This window comes from Cygnus olor, chromosome 1 (genome assembly GCF_009769625.2).
Source record: "Cygnus olor isolate bCygOlo1 chromosome 1, bCygOlo1.pri.v2, whole genome shotgun sequence".
NCBI lineage: Eukaryota > Metazoa > Chordata > Aves > Anseriformes > Anatidae > Cygnus > Cygnus olor.
The window spans coordinates 21,832,122-21,846,109 of record NC_049169.1 but is presented as its reverse complement, the minus strand read 5'-3'; the positions used below and the strand labels follow the sequence as shown (position 1 = coordinate 21,846,109).

The 13,988-nt window shown below is 38.0% G+C and overlaps 1 protein-coding gene across 1 annotated transcript in view; it reads left to right on the top strand.

Moving 5' to 3' along the window:
* PLXNB2 (plexin B2) overlaps positions 1–13,988 on the top strand; it is a 259,451-nt gene that overhangs the window by 231,390 nt on the left and 14,073 nt on the right. The window contains 10 exon segments of the mRNA XM_040544762.1: positions 30–206; positions 663–802; positions 1,856–1,956; positions 4,118–4,347; positions 5,408–5,589; positions 6,367–6,433; positions 6,550–6,696; positions 9,889–10,045; positions 11,083–11,183; positions 12,088–12,172. Of these exon segments, the coding sequence (XP_040400696.1) occupies positions 30–206; positions 663–802; positions 1,856–1,956; positions 4,118–4,347; positions 5,408–5,589; positions 6,367–6,433; positions 6,550–6,696; positions 9,889–10,045; positions 11,083–11,183; positions 12,088–12,172 (1,387 nt within the window).

Sequence of the window (13,988 nt, the reverse complement as noted above, 5' to 3'; positions counted from 1 at the left end):
GATAACTTAGCCTTGTATTTTCTGTCTAGGGCAGTAACCTGAACAAAGCCATGACGATAGACGAGGCCCAGGCTTTTGTAGGTGATGAGCCTTGCAACATAAAAACGCTGACTGAAACAGACTTGTATTGTGAGCCACCTGAAGTACAGCCACAACCAAAGAAAAGGCAGAAGAGAGATATGATCAATAACCTTCCTGAGTTCATTGTAGGTTATCTTTTCAATATAATATAGTATCATGTTTAAGTAACGCTGCTACAATAGCTTCTTAATTAAAATAATTTGTTCTCTAAAGTTGTTATAGTACTGTAAAAAACTCCTTGCAATTCTTTCTTTCTCCAGCTTCTGCCTGCTGTCTAGAAGACATCACACATAAAGAGTGTTCCCAAGCTGCCAAGCTGTACCTTCATGACATAGGAATGTAAAATTGTAGCTAGGCAGACTGGGGATTTGTCTTCCTCTGCAAAGCAAAGTAAAATTATTTCATAGAATAAAGTGCTAGTGACCTAAATTCAGTATAAAATATTCAGAAATGTTTCCTTTGTTTGGCAGATTGAGATAGAAATTTACTTAGTAAGAATTACTAAGAATTTAGAGCACAATTGAGAAGTGAACCATTGTCCATTTGCAGTTTCTGAGGCAAATGTGTGTTTATCTAATTAGGTGAAATTTGGGCTCCGAGAATGGATCCTTGGAAGGGTGGAATATGATACACGTGTGAGCGACATCCCGCTGAATCTTATTTTGCCACTCGTACTTATTCCTATGATAGCAATCATCGTCATTTCTATCATCTGTTACAGGTAAGAATTTCCTTTAATTAGGTCTTTTTGCTGTCCTGTGGCTTTGAAGGTAATACATGATTGTTCTGAGCTCAGCCTACAAAAAATTATCCTTACAATTTTTTAAGAGCTGTAGGGTTAAGAAAAGCAGTTACAGCTGGCGATATGTATGGGCACCAATTTATTCCTCTCACACACACCAAATTCCTTGGTGTCAGTCAGCCCAGTCTGTCCTTTATACATCAGCACAACAGTTGGTCCCAGGCTTGCCTAGTGCACAATTGCAGACTGAGTTGCGCAGATAGCATTCTTGAAATGGCAACTGAAGTGCCTCTCACGAAGGAGATAACTCGTTCTGCATACATATCTTTCAGCGTTTATGCTGCTTCAGTCAGTACTGTAGATCAGAGCTGGATAGATTTGGCTAAGTGGTCATTTGGGTCTTTCCAGCTGAGATAAGTGTTACCCACACAACAAATTTCATGATTAATGATGAAATTCATGCTTCACAAAGGGCCAGAACAATGTCAGTACTTCTCTTAAGACCTACTTAGCCCAGTTTCGGGGTTAGTAATAAATGGGCCTCATACACAAACCTTAGGAGGGGGTGGATTTCACTCTGGTGGTGTGTATCAATGTAACCAAAGCACTGCTGAAGTGCTAAGCAGCACTGACATTCTCATGGATGTCCTGCAGCCTCCTTGATGTGCTATGATGATCTCTAGCTGCTGCAGAACATGCTGCAAGCAGTCCCTGTTCAGTACATACAAATTAAGTTTCTGTAGTCAATACATGATCACAAGCATTTGTAACTACCACTTATTGGATGTCAAATCTCTGCCCTAGTGTGTTTTAAAGTAGCAGGCCCATGGTGGTGCCAGGTTGTTTGGCACTAAATGAAGATTTGGGCCGCTGTTGCTGTTCTCCTCCATTCTCTCTCTGCCACTAGTGTTCAAAAGGAAATCCAAACAGAAACGGTCCTCCAGTCATCCCCTTGGCTTTCCATTCAGAGCTGCTGCAAATGATTTGCTTTTACAGTTTGTAACTTTAAAATCTTACTTCTATTCCATAAAGACGCAAGAGCCAACAAGCAGAACGGGAGTATGAAAAAATTAAGTCACAACTTGAAGGCCTGGAGGAGAGTGTCAGAGACCGGTGCAAGAAGGAATTCACAGGTATGACAGATATTTTACTGCTGTGAGTCTTGAGCAATCAGAAGAATGGTGCTATCTTGCTAAAACTGTCTCCTGAGAACAAATACTTAGAAGTAGACCTTGGTAGTCTTGATTACACGCGTTGCCATACAGCACATAGTTTGCTATTATATATGAAAGTCATAAAGTAAAATAGGGAGTTGAGCTTGTTAAAGGAAATGGACAGTTTCAGTCTAAAGGGAGCACAGAGTTGGCAACTGGGAAATGTAAATTAGTTGAGATTGGGGTTATTTATAGTGGCCAATGACATGGAGGAAAGAAAGGTTTGTAATGACTTATCATGCACTTAGTATTTAACACAATGCCTATATATGCCACGTATGTACATAAAAATGATTTTCAGAGCTGCAAAATGTATTTGCAGCAATCAGCCTACAAAGGGATAAGTTGGCAAGCATGCACGAAAGAGCTAGCGCGTTGCACAGTTCATCACGGGAATACCTTAAGCTTGACTTGAGGAGCTAGCTAATTGTTCTATGTAAATGTAGCAGCAGCATCCCAGGGAAGGCTGCGGGAGGTGTGAAGGCTCAGCATTTCTACATGTTGAACCGCTCATTGCAATACTTCAATTAACCGTCTGAATGCAAACATTGCAAATATTGGCTTAAATGATTACCATGAAGTGTCATCTCATTACCTGAATCATACTTGCTGTTGGGTCATGTTAAAATTATCCCAACTAAAAAAACTCCATGTTTTATTTCTAAAGAAAGAAAGAAAGATTATTTCATGTTGGCAGTGGCTAAAAAGTGGAATTGAATTAAGCACCAATTTGAGGTTAGAATTTGAAATTAATTTTAGGAGCTCAGGGTATCTCAAAGACTTCTGTCATGCTGGAAGCCTCTTCAAGTCTTGATTTCTGGGAACTTCTGGGACAGAATGTTCTTTCCTTGTGTCGGATTTCTTTCTGTGGAAGGCCAACTCCTTCCACGTTCTGGACACAACCCAGAAGCAAATCTTTGAATCAAAAACTGTTCCTAGAGACGTTTCATTTCAAACTGCATTTTGAAATGTGAGAGGGTCAAGCAAGGTTAACAGCCCTCCCTCCATCACCTCCTGCATGCAACTTCATAACCATTTCTGAAAGGAGAAGGTGCCTTTCTCTTTCTGACACTCCTTGGGGATGCTACAGACTCCTGATGTTTGCTGGGTTGAAGGTTTCCTTTCTGCTCCACCAAGCACAAAGGCTGGGGAAGCAGAAGGTACATCCAAGGAGTAATCCAGTTCCCAAACTGCATCCGTCTTGGCTGACAGTTAAATGAAACACTGAAGTCAAAACACATTCTGGATGCATGCTGTAAAACTGTAATGACAACAGCACAAAGTGCAGACAGTCTGAAATACATAGGACCAATAATAGCTACAGAAAGGGCCATCAGGAGGAAGTACAAATACCACAAAGCTGGAAACCACAAGACACTTAGTCTCTTAGCTTTGCTGGCTGTTAAGAAGTAAAGGGGTAAATAAATGCATATGAGCAATAAACTTTCAGAGACACTGGATCACTATACTAATTAATGTGGTACTCTAGTCAATCAGCAATACTGGGTAATTGGAAAGCCTTCAGCTAAAATAGCTGGTCCGAAAGATGATTCCCTAATTGTTGTCCCTTTTAAGAAATTCAAAGCTTTTGAGTTCCACAGAAATGTTTAAATCAATTTCAACAAGCCATTTAACCTTCTTCCTTCCTGCCATCCCCTTCCTTCCAATTAAATTAGCGGGCTTTACACTTTAAACTTTATTTTCCTGGATTGCTATGTGTTTTTAAAAATAACTTTTATTATTACATGGACTCAGAGAAAATAGAATATACATTGAAAAAAACAGTATTGCTCTGTCTATTTTTTGCTCTTTGCTACAATCCTATGTTCATATGTATAACTCACTCAGATAGACATAAACAGGGAAACCATCTGTGCTAAAGACAGTTATGAGCATGTCACCAGAGGATTAGCTGTGGTCATAGTTGACAGGATAATTGGGAAAAATAGCAAGAGAAGATGTGAGATAGAGTTTTCAGCGTTGAGTTACTTTTTCTACATTACAAGATACCCAAAGAGATCATGCTACCTGGAAAAAAAAAGCTGCATTTTTTTCAATCAACTCTTAAACTGTATTCTAGATCTAATGATAGAGATGGAAGACCATACAAGTGATGTAAATGAAGCTGGAATCCCAGTACTGGACTACAAAACATACACAGACAGAGTCTTCTTCTTGCCCTCCAAAGACGGAGAGAAAGATGTGATGATTACAGGGAAGCTGGATATTCCAGAGGCTCGGCGGCAGACTGTGGAGCAGGCTTTGAACCAGTTCTCCAACCTCCTCAATAGCAAATCATTTCTCATTAATGTGAGTATTGAGGTAGATTCTCCTTGTCCTTTAGCTGGGCATACCTATATGAGCAACACAGTAGGTTTGCAAGCACAAGTGAACCCAAGTTAGTAAAAATAAGTGATTTTCATAAGTTTCTGTTTCCAAAGTAGCTGATGGCAAATCTGTTGCATCACAGCCAGAGCTCCCTGGGGTTACAGGGAAGATAAGATTTCTGTAGAGCCAGCCAAGTCATATTGCACGGACTTAGTCAACATGACAGTGGCTGCAGGAAAACAAATATTACCTGATCTGCCATAAAAACTGCTGTTACAGGGTAGTCCGTTTTAGCCTTTTAAGAAATGTGGCATGGGGAATGCTTATTTCCTCCTGGTTCAGCTGGGTGCTGTGGTCTCCAGTTACCTGCCACAAGCTGTCAGCTGGATTTCTATCCCAGGGTCCAAGACATAGGCTCCTCCAACCAGAAAAAAAATGGTCTATTCATGAAGATGATTGATGAGTGCTCAGCTCCTCCAAAAAGACACCTAATTGCTCACTGTCAGAAAATGAGCTGATTGTCAGACACCTAAATATAGATTTAGGCTTCTAACTTCTCCTTTTTAAATGAAGTTCCAGTGCTGAGCTAGTTAATGGTAGTATTACAGTTTCTGGCAGAAGAGAGTGCATTCCCAGGTGTACTTACTTAGATTAGTGTCTTTGTAATATGATGTGAAAGGACTGGGAATGTGGGGGAGAGAAAAGTTGATTTTCCTTTTTAAAAAAAATTGTCACAGAACACACCTTTTATCTTTTTTTTTTTTTAATTAAAGCATAGCTTTTACATAAGGATTCAGTTAAAATATATTATTTATATATATTATTCCTTGGGTTAGTCCGGTAGACAGTGTGTGTATCTAAAACCAAATTATAGGTAACGTTTTCTTACAAGTAGTTTTTTCAAACTTCTGAAAACTTTTCCATGCTGTGCTTAGGAGATTAATGTTAAAATAATATTCCTCATCTTCTTAATGCAGACAAGCATTGAGGCTCTCCAAAAACATGCTATCTGACTTGATTTTGTATTTGTTTTCTGTTTCAGTTTATTCACACGCTGGAAAACCAAAGGGAGTTTTCTGCTCGAGCTAAAGTGTATTTTGCATCTTTACTGACAGTTGCTTTACATGGAAAACTAGAATACTATACTGACATCATGAGGACGCTGTTCTTAGAACTGATGGAGCAGTATGTGGTGGCCAAAAACCCAAAGTTGATGCTAAGAAGGTTTGAATGATTGTTATGTTTTTCTGTAGTTCTCTGTTTTTCTGTAAATGTATTTCTTTTGCAACATGACTATATTAAAAGACCAATTATCTGTGGAAGTCAAAAATACCCTGACCCGAGGATATTTGGAAAACAAGTCCACCAGAAACAGCTGTAGAAGGCAGAAGCAGGACTGTTGGCAACAGATTTCCTTATTCAAATTACTGTAGCGTAGAATCTGTATCAAGATTACTGAAGCATCTACCTTACCTCAAAATACAATAATGAACATTTCATTTACTTTTTAATCTAATTTTATTCCAAATTATCTAGCATTTATACCACACATCATCTCTGTAATGAGCACACATAATCAGCTTTCATTTTGTATTCAATGAAGGCTTGCTCTAATGTTTTTAACCCTCTTGTTATCTTAAATACATTACAAAAGGCCTTGCTCTGCCTATGTTGTAGCTTTGTAATCTGTAGGGTTATTTTCCCAGTATGTGCACAACTGGGTTAATTTTTTAGCTCTTGTTCTTACAGTATAGACACAATTTAAGATTTTGCATAAAGGCTGTGTGCTTTTCAGTAATGAGCTGAAGGTACCCAGGAATGATGAGCAATACAAAGCACTTATCATAAAGCAAGTACATGCTCTCAAGACTCTACAGGGAAATCATTGCATTAGGAAAGTGCATGCAGTTAAGCATGTAAAAATATTATATTTCAAGCAATGTTTTTCTTTAAAACTTTGTCATTAAGTACCGTTAACATACTTGGTGTTGTTTTTTTTAGATCTGAAACGGTTGTTGAGAGAATGTTGTCTAACTGGATGTCTATTTGTTTATATCAGTACCTCAAGGTAAGAGTTGAAGTCTGTTGCCTGTGGGGTTTTTTTATCAATAATACTTAAACATTCTGAATTGAGTGTATCTTTTGTTTTTGATGTATTTTATGTTATTTTATTTCCTTTAACAGGACAATGCTGGGGAGCCTCTTTATAAATTGTTCAAGGCCATCAAACACCAGGTAGAAAAAGGTCCAGTGGATGCTGTACTAAAGAAAGCCAAGTATACATTGAATGACACAGGCTTATTGGGAGATGATGTAGAGTATACACAGTTGGTAAGCAGTGCATGATTATTATATTATAAAACTATTCTTCTATTTAAAGTAAGACCTGTAGTGTTAAGTCTGTACGTACTTTCTGGACTACTATGATCTGCATAGAAGTTCTTATCATGGGCAATATTGTAGACAGTCTTACCAAAGCAAGTCTCCAAGAACAAAAATAGAGTTGTAAATTATCTTCTAAGCATTAAATCCCAGTCCTGCCACCATAGAATTCAGTTCAGTAAACCCCTTCCACAATTTTCAAGGTTTACCCAAAGAGTGTTTGGGGTGTTTGCCTTCTTCCCTTTTCCCATCTAAATTAATTAATTGATTTTTGTAAAATTCTTGCACTAACATTGTGCTTGGACTTCAGGCTGTCTCTCTCCCTTGATATTTCTACTTGTCAGTATATCCAATGTCATTTTAGAGTTCACTTTATTAGTATACCATGATGAGCTCCTTTCCAGTCCTGTAAGATGGCTCTGCAATATCCAAAACACCTTATGAAACTATTTCTGCACTTGTTTGTTGGTGAGCCAAACTCTTCTGAACACAAGCAACCAAACTGGCATTGAAGGAAGTTTATATCCCCATTAGAAGTTTAAATTCCCTACACCGAGTTGAGGAAGCTGTCTGTATAAGGCAGTCCTGGAGACCCGTGTTAGATGCATCAAGTGGGATGAAGTGGACACCCCTGCCTCTTCCCCATCGGAGATCTACAACCTCTGAATCTGATCTCCAGTGCCATGGTCCAGTTCTCTCTGTTACAAATTCTGCTTTGGCTTAATTCTGTTCACTGGCATGGATTTGCACCATTTTTTTTTTCAACCAAACTCTAGAACTTGGGATTCATTGTCTTTTTAAAAAGCTGAAACACCCTACTTTTTAGCTGTTTAGGGATTGTAAATTCTAGTTTTTCTCCTCCTGACAGTCTTGCTGATTCTCTTCAGGATACAGCGAATATCCAAAATACAATGAATATCCAAGACATGGACTGTCCTTGAAATAACAAGATTATTTTTTTTCCTCTCTGATTCCTTTTTTATTGGCATGGTAGTAGTCATTTGTGTTTGTCTCCAACTGAGAAAAATGCAGTGACATAACTGCAGTGTTGAAAGAGATACTTAATAAAAATTTTTCTTAAGTCCTGGTAAAAAAAATCAGTATTTTGTGTATTCAGAAGGGATGCTGATGGGAGGGCTGATGTGAGGAGATTGCTGTAGGACTTTCACTCATTGAATCACTCAACTATTGCCTAGACTGCCTTCAGGAAAAGTGTGTACTGGCCAAGAATAAATATTTTAAATTCAGTTGATATTTTGGGAATTAGCTGAGTTATCATCTGAGCTGAAAGTACCACCCATAGAGCCACACTAACTAACAATGCTGTGTGCATTTTCTCTTGTGCATGGTGAAAAAAAATGTATTTGCACTGTGCATCATATAAGACTTCAAGGCAATAATTCTCTCTTCAGTCTGTTCCTTTTCATAAAAAAGAAAAAAAAAAAAGATGTCTACAATTAAGCTAATTGAACATAGTACAAAAGCAGAAAATTTGTGCATGTAGTCAGATATGGGCAGAACAAGCATGCTACTTAGATATTAGACATTATAACATTGTACAGTAGCAGTATTTGGTCCAGATTCACAAATATCACATGAAACAATTGTCTCTGTGCATGCACATAAGATGATGAGATATATACAGATAAATGTATGATGAAAAATTATGAATTGGGATAATATTGCTTTAAATTATTGGGATCTTTGATGATGTTGTGGTAACTGCGAACAGTTAGGGAGCATTCGTGCACCAAGGTCGGTTAAAGCATGAGTTAATTAGTTCACTTCTGCAGGAAAGTGAGACGTGGTGGGAGAGTACGATACAGAGCAGTTGTCTGTGCTCTAATTGTTCTTATTTAAAAGCTGAGTCTGTTTTGCATCACTGGTTACACTGACATGCTGCATACTGAACCAGCAGCAAAATCATGTCTAATTACCATAAAGCTAATAGGAAAAGGAAGGTGAAATCTCATGATTAGTTTGAGAGTTCTGTCAAGGGACAGTGCAATCATGTTTAATTTCACTGCCGTATGGCATAGTTTTTCTTCACTGTTTAAAAATACCAACCATGCAAGTTCATTTCTGAGGTTTGACATGATGAATTTAGGTATCATGGTTGGCAGGACCATATCTGAGAACTCAGATGCTTAGGATCACTGGCTGATCTTGTGACATGCCTGGCCTCCAAAGTCACCTGACTAGCAAAAGATCCACAAAGACATGGTGTTGTACTTATTCAGCTAGTGAAAGAAAGAGGCTTTTTACAACATCTGTTCTGCTGCTTTTTCCTCCCATGAAGGTTTACTGGCCATCCTTTTCTCATTTGCTTTTATCTGTGTTGAAATTGACCTATCTATTGAAGCTACTTCTAAAAAAATCCCCCAAGATTTAGCAAACTGCAGGCTTTTGGGGGTTTCTCCTTAATGTCCAAAAAAAAAAAAAAAAAGTCAGTACTATCAGAAAACAGTAATATTTTAGAACTAACATAAACTACTTAGGTATACTAATATATGCTTAATGAACAGCTGGTCACTGGAGATAAAGTTACAGGACATGGGCGAGTCACTACTCATCAGTTGAGCCATGTTAAATCACCATATGTACAGTCAGTCTGCTCAATGAGAAGTAAAACCAGAACTACAAAGATAGCATAAAGGAAGACAAAATTGTTCAGCTACAGTATTCTAGGAGCTCAGAAAAGTGCAGCTCCAGTGATTATTGGTAACTCATTAAATTTAGGCACTGCATTACTTGTTCATTGCTGTGTCTCAAGTTATCAGGCTGCAAGAGAAGTGGTCCTGCTGCTTTGGACTTATGCCTCCCCTTTGTTTTAAACTTTAATAAATTACCAAGACTCAATAATGGTATCATATTACACATAAGCAAATCTATTCTGCAGCTTTTCTATTTAGTCATAATGGGAAGAATTAACTGGAATTAAAAGAGCTGGTTGGCTGCGTAACAGTGAAGGATCTCTCAAGGAATCCATAGTCGCATTGCAAATATGTGCTGCTGTGCAATAATCATTGCACAATAAATTTTAAATATGGTTTGCATTTAAATCATCCAGAAAACTAGATTTAGAGGTAATTCAAGTACTGGTTTGTCTTATTAACCATATATATATTCTTTCTTTTACAGACAGTAAATGTGTATGTACAAGATGGAGGAACTGATTCCACACCTGTGAAAGTGCTTAACTGTGATACCATATCGCAAGTGAAGGAAAAGATAATAGACCAAGTCTATCGAAATCTGCCATGTTCTCAGTGGCCAAAAGCTGAAAGTGTAGCTCTTGGTAGGTAGCTAGTGATCCAATATTGAGTAGGTGAAATGTGTTTTGTAATTTTGACTTTTCCCATTGCCAAAAATTTCTACAGAAGCAACATTGGAGAAAAAAAAAGGGGGGGGGGGGGAGGTAGAGTTGAATTCACATTTAGCTGGATGCAAATATAGAGCATTTTTCCACAATCTTAATATGCATTAAAAATTAATGCTTCCCTATAGAATTCTTTTTCCCGGTTCTTAAAGTTTTGGTCTACTGTCATTAGTGTGCAAAGAGCCTGTTAATGACTGTTAGCACAAATGTATTCATGTCTGACAGAATCAGTATTTCAGGTACTAATTAATGTGATAATGACAGCATGGACAATTAACTGATGGAGAAGTAATGATGCAATTTCAGAAACCAGTACTGATTTTGACTTGCCTTTCTAATGATCGTTCAAAAAAATTATAAGTTAGAGGAGTTGCACTTTTAGGAGATGATGAGCCACCCAGCCTCTGAAAATCATCCTCCTTGAAGGCTTTTAGAATTGATGTTCTCTTCTGAAAAAAAAAAAAAAAAAAAAAGAAAAGAAAAGAAAAAAAAAGTGAGGTAACTTAAAAGGCCTAATAAGCTTATAATAGAAGCTCTATTTAAGTAGTTTTGCAATATCCTCATTACTGCCTTAACCTGAAAGTAGATGATGCAATTTTTGCTCTTCAGATAATCCTAGTAAATTACTTAAGAATGCCTTTTCCAATCCACAGAAAATCCTACTCCTATATTTTGGACTGATAGCATGTTATTATTGTATGCAATTGTAGTATTCTATGCAAAGGAATTTAACTTTCCATGGAAAATGGTCTGAAGTCATGTACATGGCTGGGAATAGTTTGTGCAAGCTTCTGTAATGAAGGCCAAAGCAATAAATAACACACATTGTGACATGTGCCAAATTACTTTTAATGTTCCACAATGCATCAGTGGTTCTCTAAATTGAAACATTCTTGGAGTAGTTATTTTTGCACATGGTTAAAACTGTTTTTTTTCTCATTTTAATTGCTCCTTAGAGTGGCGTCCAGGTTCTACTGCACAGATCCTCTCAGACTTGGATTTAACATCCCAAAAAGATGGCAGATGGAAACGTATCAACACACTGATGCATTATAATGTAAGGAGGTGTTTCAGAGCAGTTGTTCACATCTGTTAACTGTTCTTTAGTAATAAATAAAATATTTATTTGTTTGTAGAGAAACTTCTGTGGTACATAAGGAATCAAATGAAAAACTAGCTCTGAGTCTAGGCAGTAACAGCTTGGGGATCATGAAAGGCTAGGTCTGGACATATTGCATAAACATCTTACCAAAAACATATTACCTAAATGTAGGCACTTTGGTTTCATCATCATTGCAGCGTCCAAATCCAAATTCTCCTTTCAACATTCAAAAGCTCCCTGTACCTTTGCTGGGTCTCATATTCATCTCTTCTTTTCTTTCCTCTGCCACTTCCTACCCCTGAGAATTATCTTTGTCCTTGCTCTGCTGCTAAATAGATTTTGGGTTGGTCTGGTTTGTTCTGCAACACTGTCAGGAGAGCAGATGTTGATGTTTCTGTACCGTCTGTTTTAGGTTTCATATTGTGCATACTACCAAACACATGCAATCCACTCATCTTGCCTTTTTATTCTATTTATCCATTTGTAAAAACAGATATCCTGGTTAGGAAAGCTAGAAGTTAGTTTTCTCTCAAAAAGAGACAGCTCTGATTCTTCATGATAAAATCCATGTTTGCACAAAGGGCCCTGGCATTGGACTGATGAACCACTGAAGTCTTGGAAGTGCTTCTAGCTTTTTGAGTAATCTCAGAGGAGGTGTTGATGTGATCTCTTATGAAAGGAGATGGGTGGCAGTCTGCTCTGAATTGCAGACCCGGTTGCCTAATAGACGTTTGAAGGGCAGCATTTATCATAGGTCCAGATATCCTGCAAAAGGTTACAGGAACCACAGTTTAACTGTTAAGAGGTTCAGCCATGCTTACTTATTTTGAATAATGTCCCTGTGTTTGTATTTTCAAAGGTCCGAGATGGTGCCACACTCATCTTATCAAAAATGGGAATTTCCCAGCAGCCAGAGGATAATCAGCAAGATGTCCCAGGGGAAAGTAAGTATCTTGGGCTGCCCTACCTCCCAAAACAACTAGAAGTCAACCAACAGAAAGACAGTGGCACTGTTGTCTTGATAGTGTTCACTGAGCAAATCCATGGAACTATATAAGGCGTATTTGTTTTGTGTTGCCCTCTATAAGCTTGCAGTGGTTTTCTTTGTCCTGGGTATAAAAGCCTGAAATAATGAGGCTTTAACCATAATTGGCTTGATGAGTCCATAGCCCAGCTTAATAGAAAGTGCTCTTAGAAAATATATCGTGGATATTTTGTTTTTTAATCCCATTACATCTGTAGCCATAAAGTATGTTTCATGTTTCCAAAGCTTTACCTCTTTTCCTCCTTCCTTCTTCCTTTTATTACTTTCCTTTCCAAATTTCTTCCACTTATTAGAGAATTGAACTCACCATTCAGAACCACAGGACAGACCTGTTCCCCTGCTCCATGACATAATGGATCTGATGTAATTTCTGTTTTTTACAACTACATTGCTTTGCAGACTCGTCTCTGTACATGCATATTTTGTGTCTCTCTCCAATGGCAGGCAATATTTCATCAGCTCTGTTTGCTTGTTTTTTTTCTGGGCTGTGTTGTCTAGTTGTGTTTATTCCATATGTTATCTCTTTAGATTCAATGTTTTCCCTGATTTCTTTGTTTCAAGGTTTTCAATCCACTGTAAGTTAGTATCAGGAACTACCTTATAATGTTTCCTCTCTTTCATGTCACTAATACAGCCGTTACTTAATTCTAATACTGCTGCTTGCTACAATAAGCTGAACTTCTCAATGCTGGAGACAGCGTGTTAGCTTGGAACCTGTCTTTCAAAGCTTTTAGTTCCCTGTGTCGGTACTCTGTCTAGACCAATTTCCTTTATCTCACAACCTCTTGAGACACAATATCCATTCCAGCCTAAAATGCACTCAGATTTTAATGGAAATATTTACTTGTAAATTCGTGTTCTTTGTCACATGATTTCCTTTACATTTTAGATGTTCAGTTTCTCTTATTTTTATCTTTATATTCAGTTATTTTAAATGAGTTGGAAGTTAGATTTATGGAATGATAATTGTTGAGATCATTCTTCGTTCCATCAACCCATTTGATATACTTTTCTGTCTAGCATTGATTGCAAAAGCCATTGGTTCACCTAATAGTTTCATTCCTTTAAACAGATTTAGCGATCTTAGATTGAATAGGTTCCAAGGGCTCAGCAGTCAGACTGGAAATAATATACCAGAAATGTACATTTTTTCAAGGAGATGGCTCTCAGCTGATAGCTCTGACGTGTATTATTAGTATTTAACAAGTGTGCAGATTTCCATTTCATTAGTGCTGAGTGTTGGCCAGGAAATCAGGACAGGCTGAATTACTTGCCATTTATTTTTTAGTCTTTCCTCATGGATGCTTTCTGTCAAGACTTCTACCAGAATCCTTTAAGGTTCTCTCCCAACAATCATGGCTATACCTCTGCTGCTATCCTCTCACCACGTTACTGCAGGTGTTTGCCTTAGTTGGACAAGTGGTGGCTATTCCTTTATCACAGCAGTTGCCAACCCAGCTTTTTCACTTCATAAAACGTTCAGTTTAATACAGAGGGTAATGAAGTGCAGCAAGGTGAGGAGCCCATTCCTAGTCCCTCTTCAGTTCAGTTGCATTGATTGCTGAGATAACTGCAGAGGCGTTATTCACCTCCACTCTGAAGAAGTAGACCAGTGGATGGAGCCTGGTGGTATCCTCAGCTTGCTTTCCCTTCTTAACACGAAGCGGTGATCAGTCTCCAGATCTGGGTTCCCAGTCTTCCATCCTCCCCACATC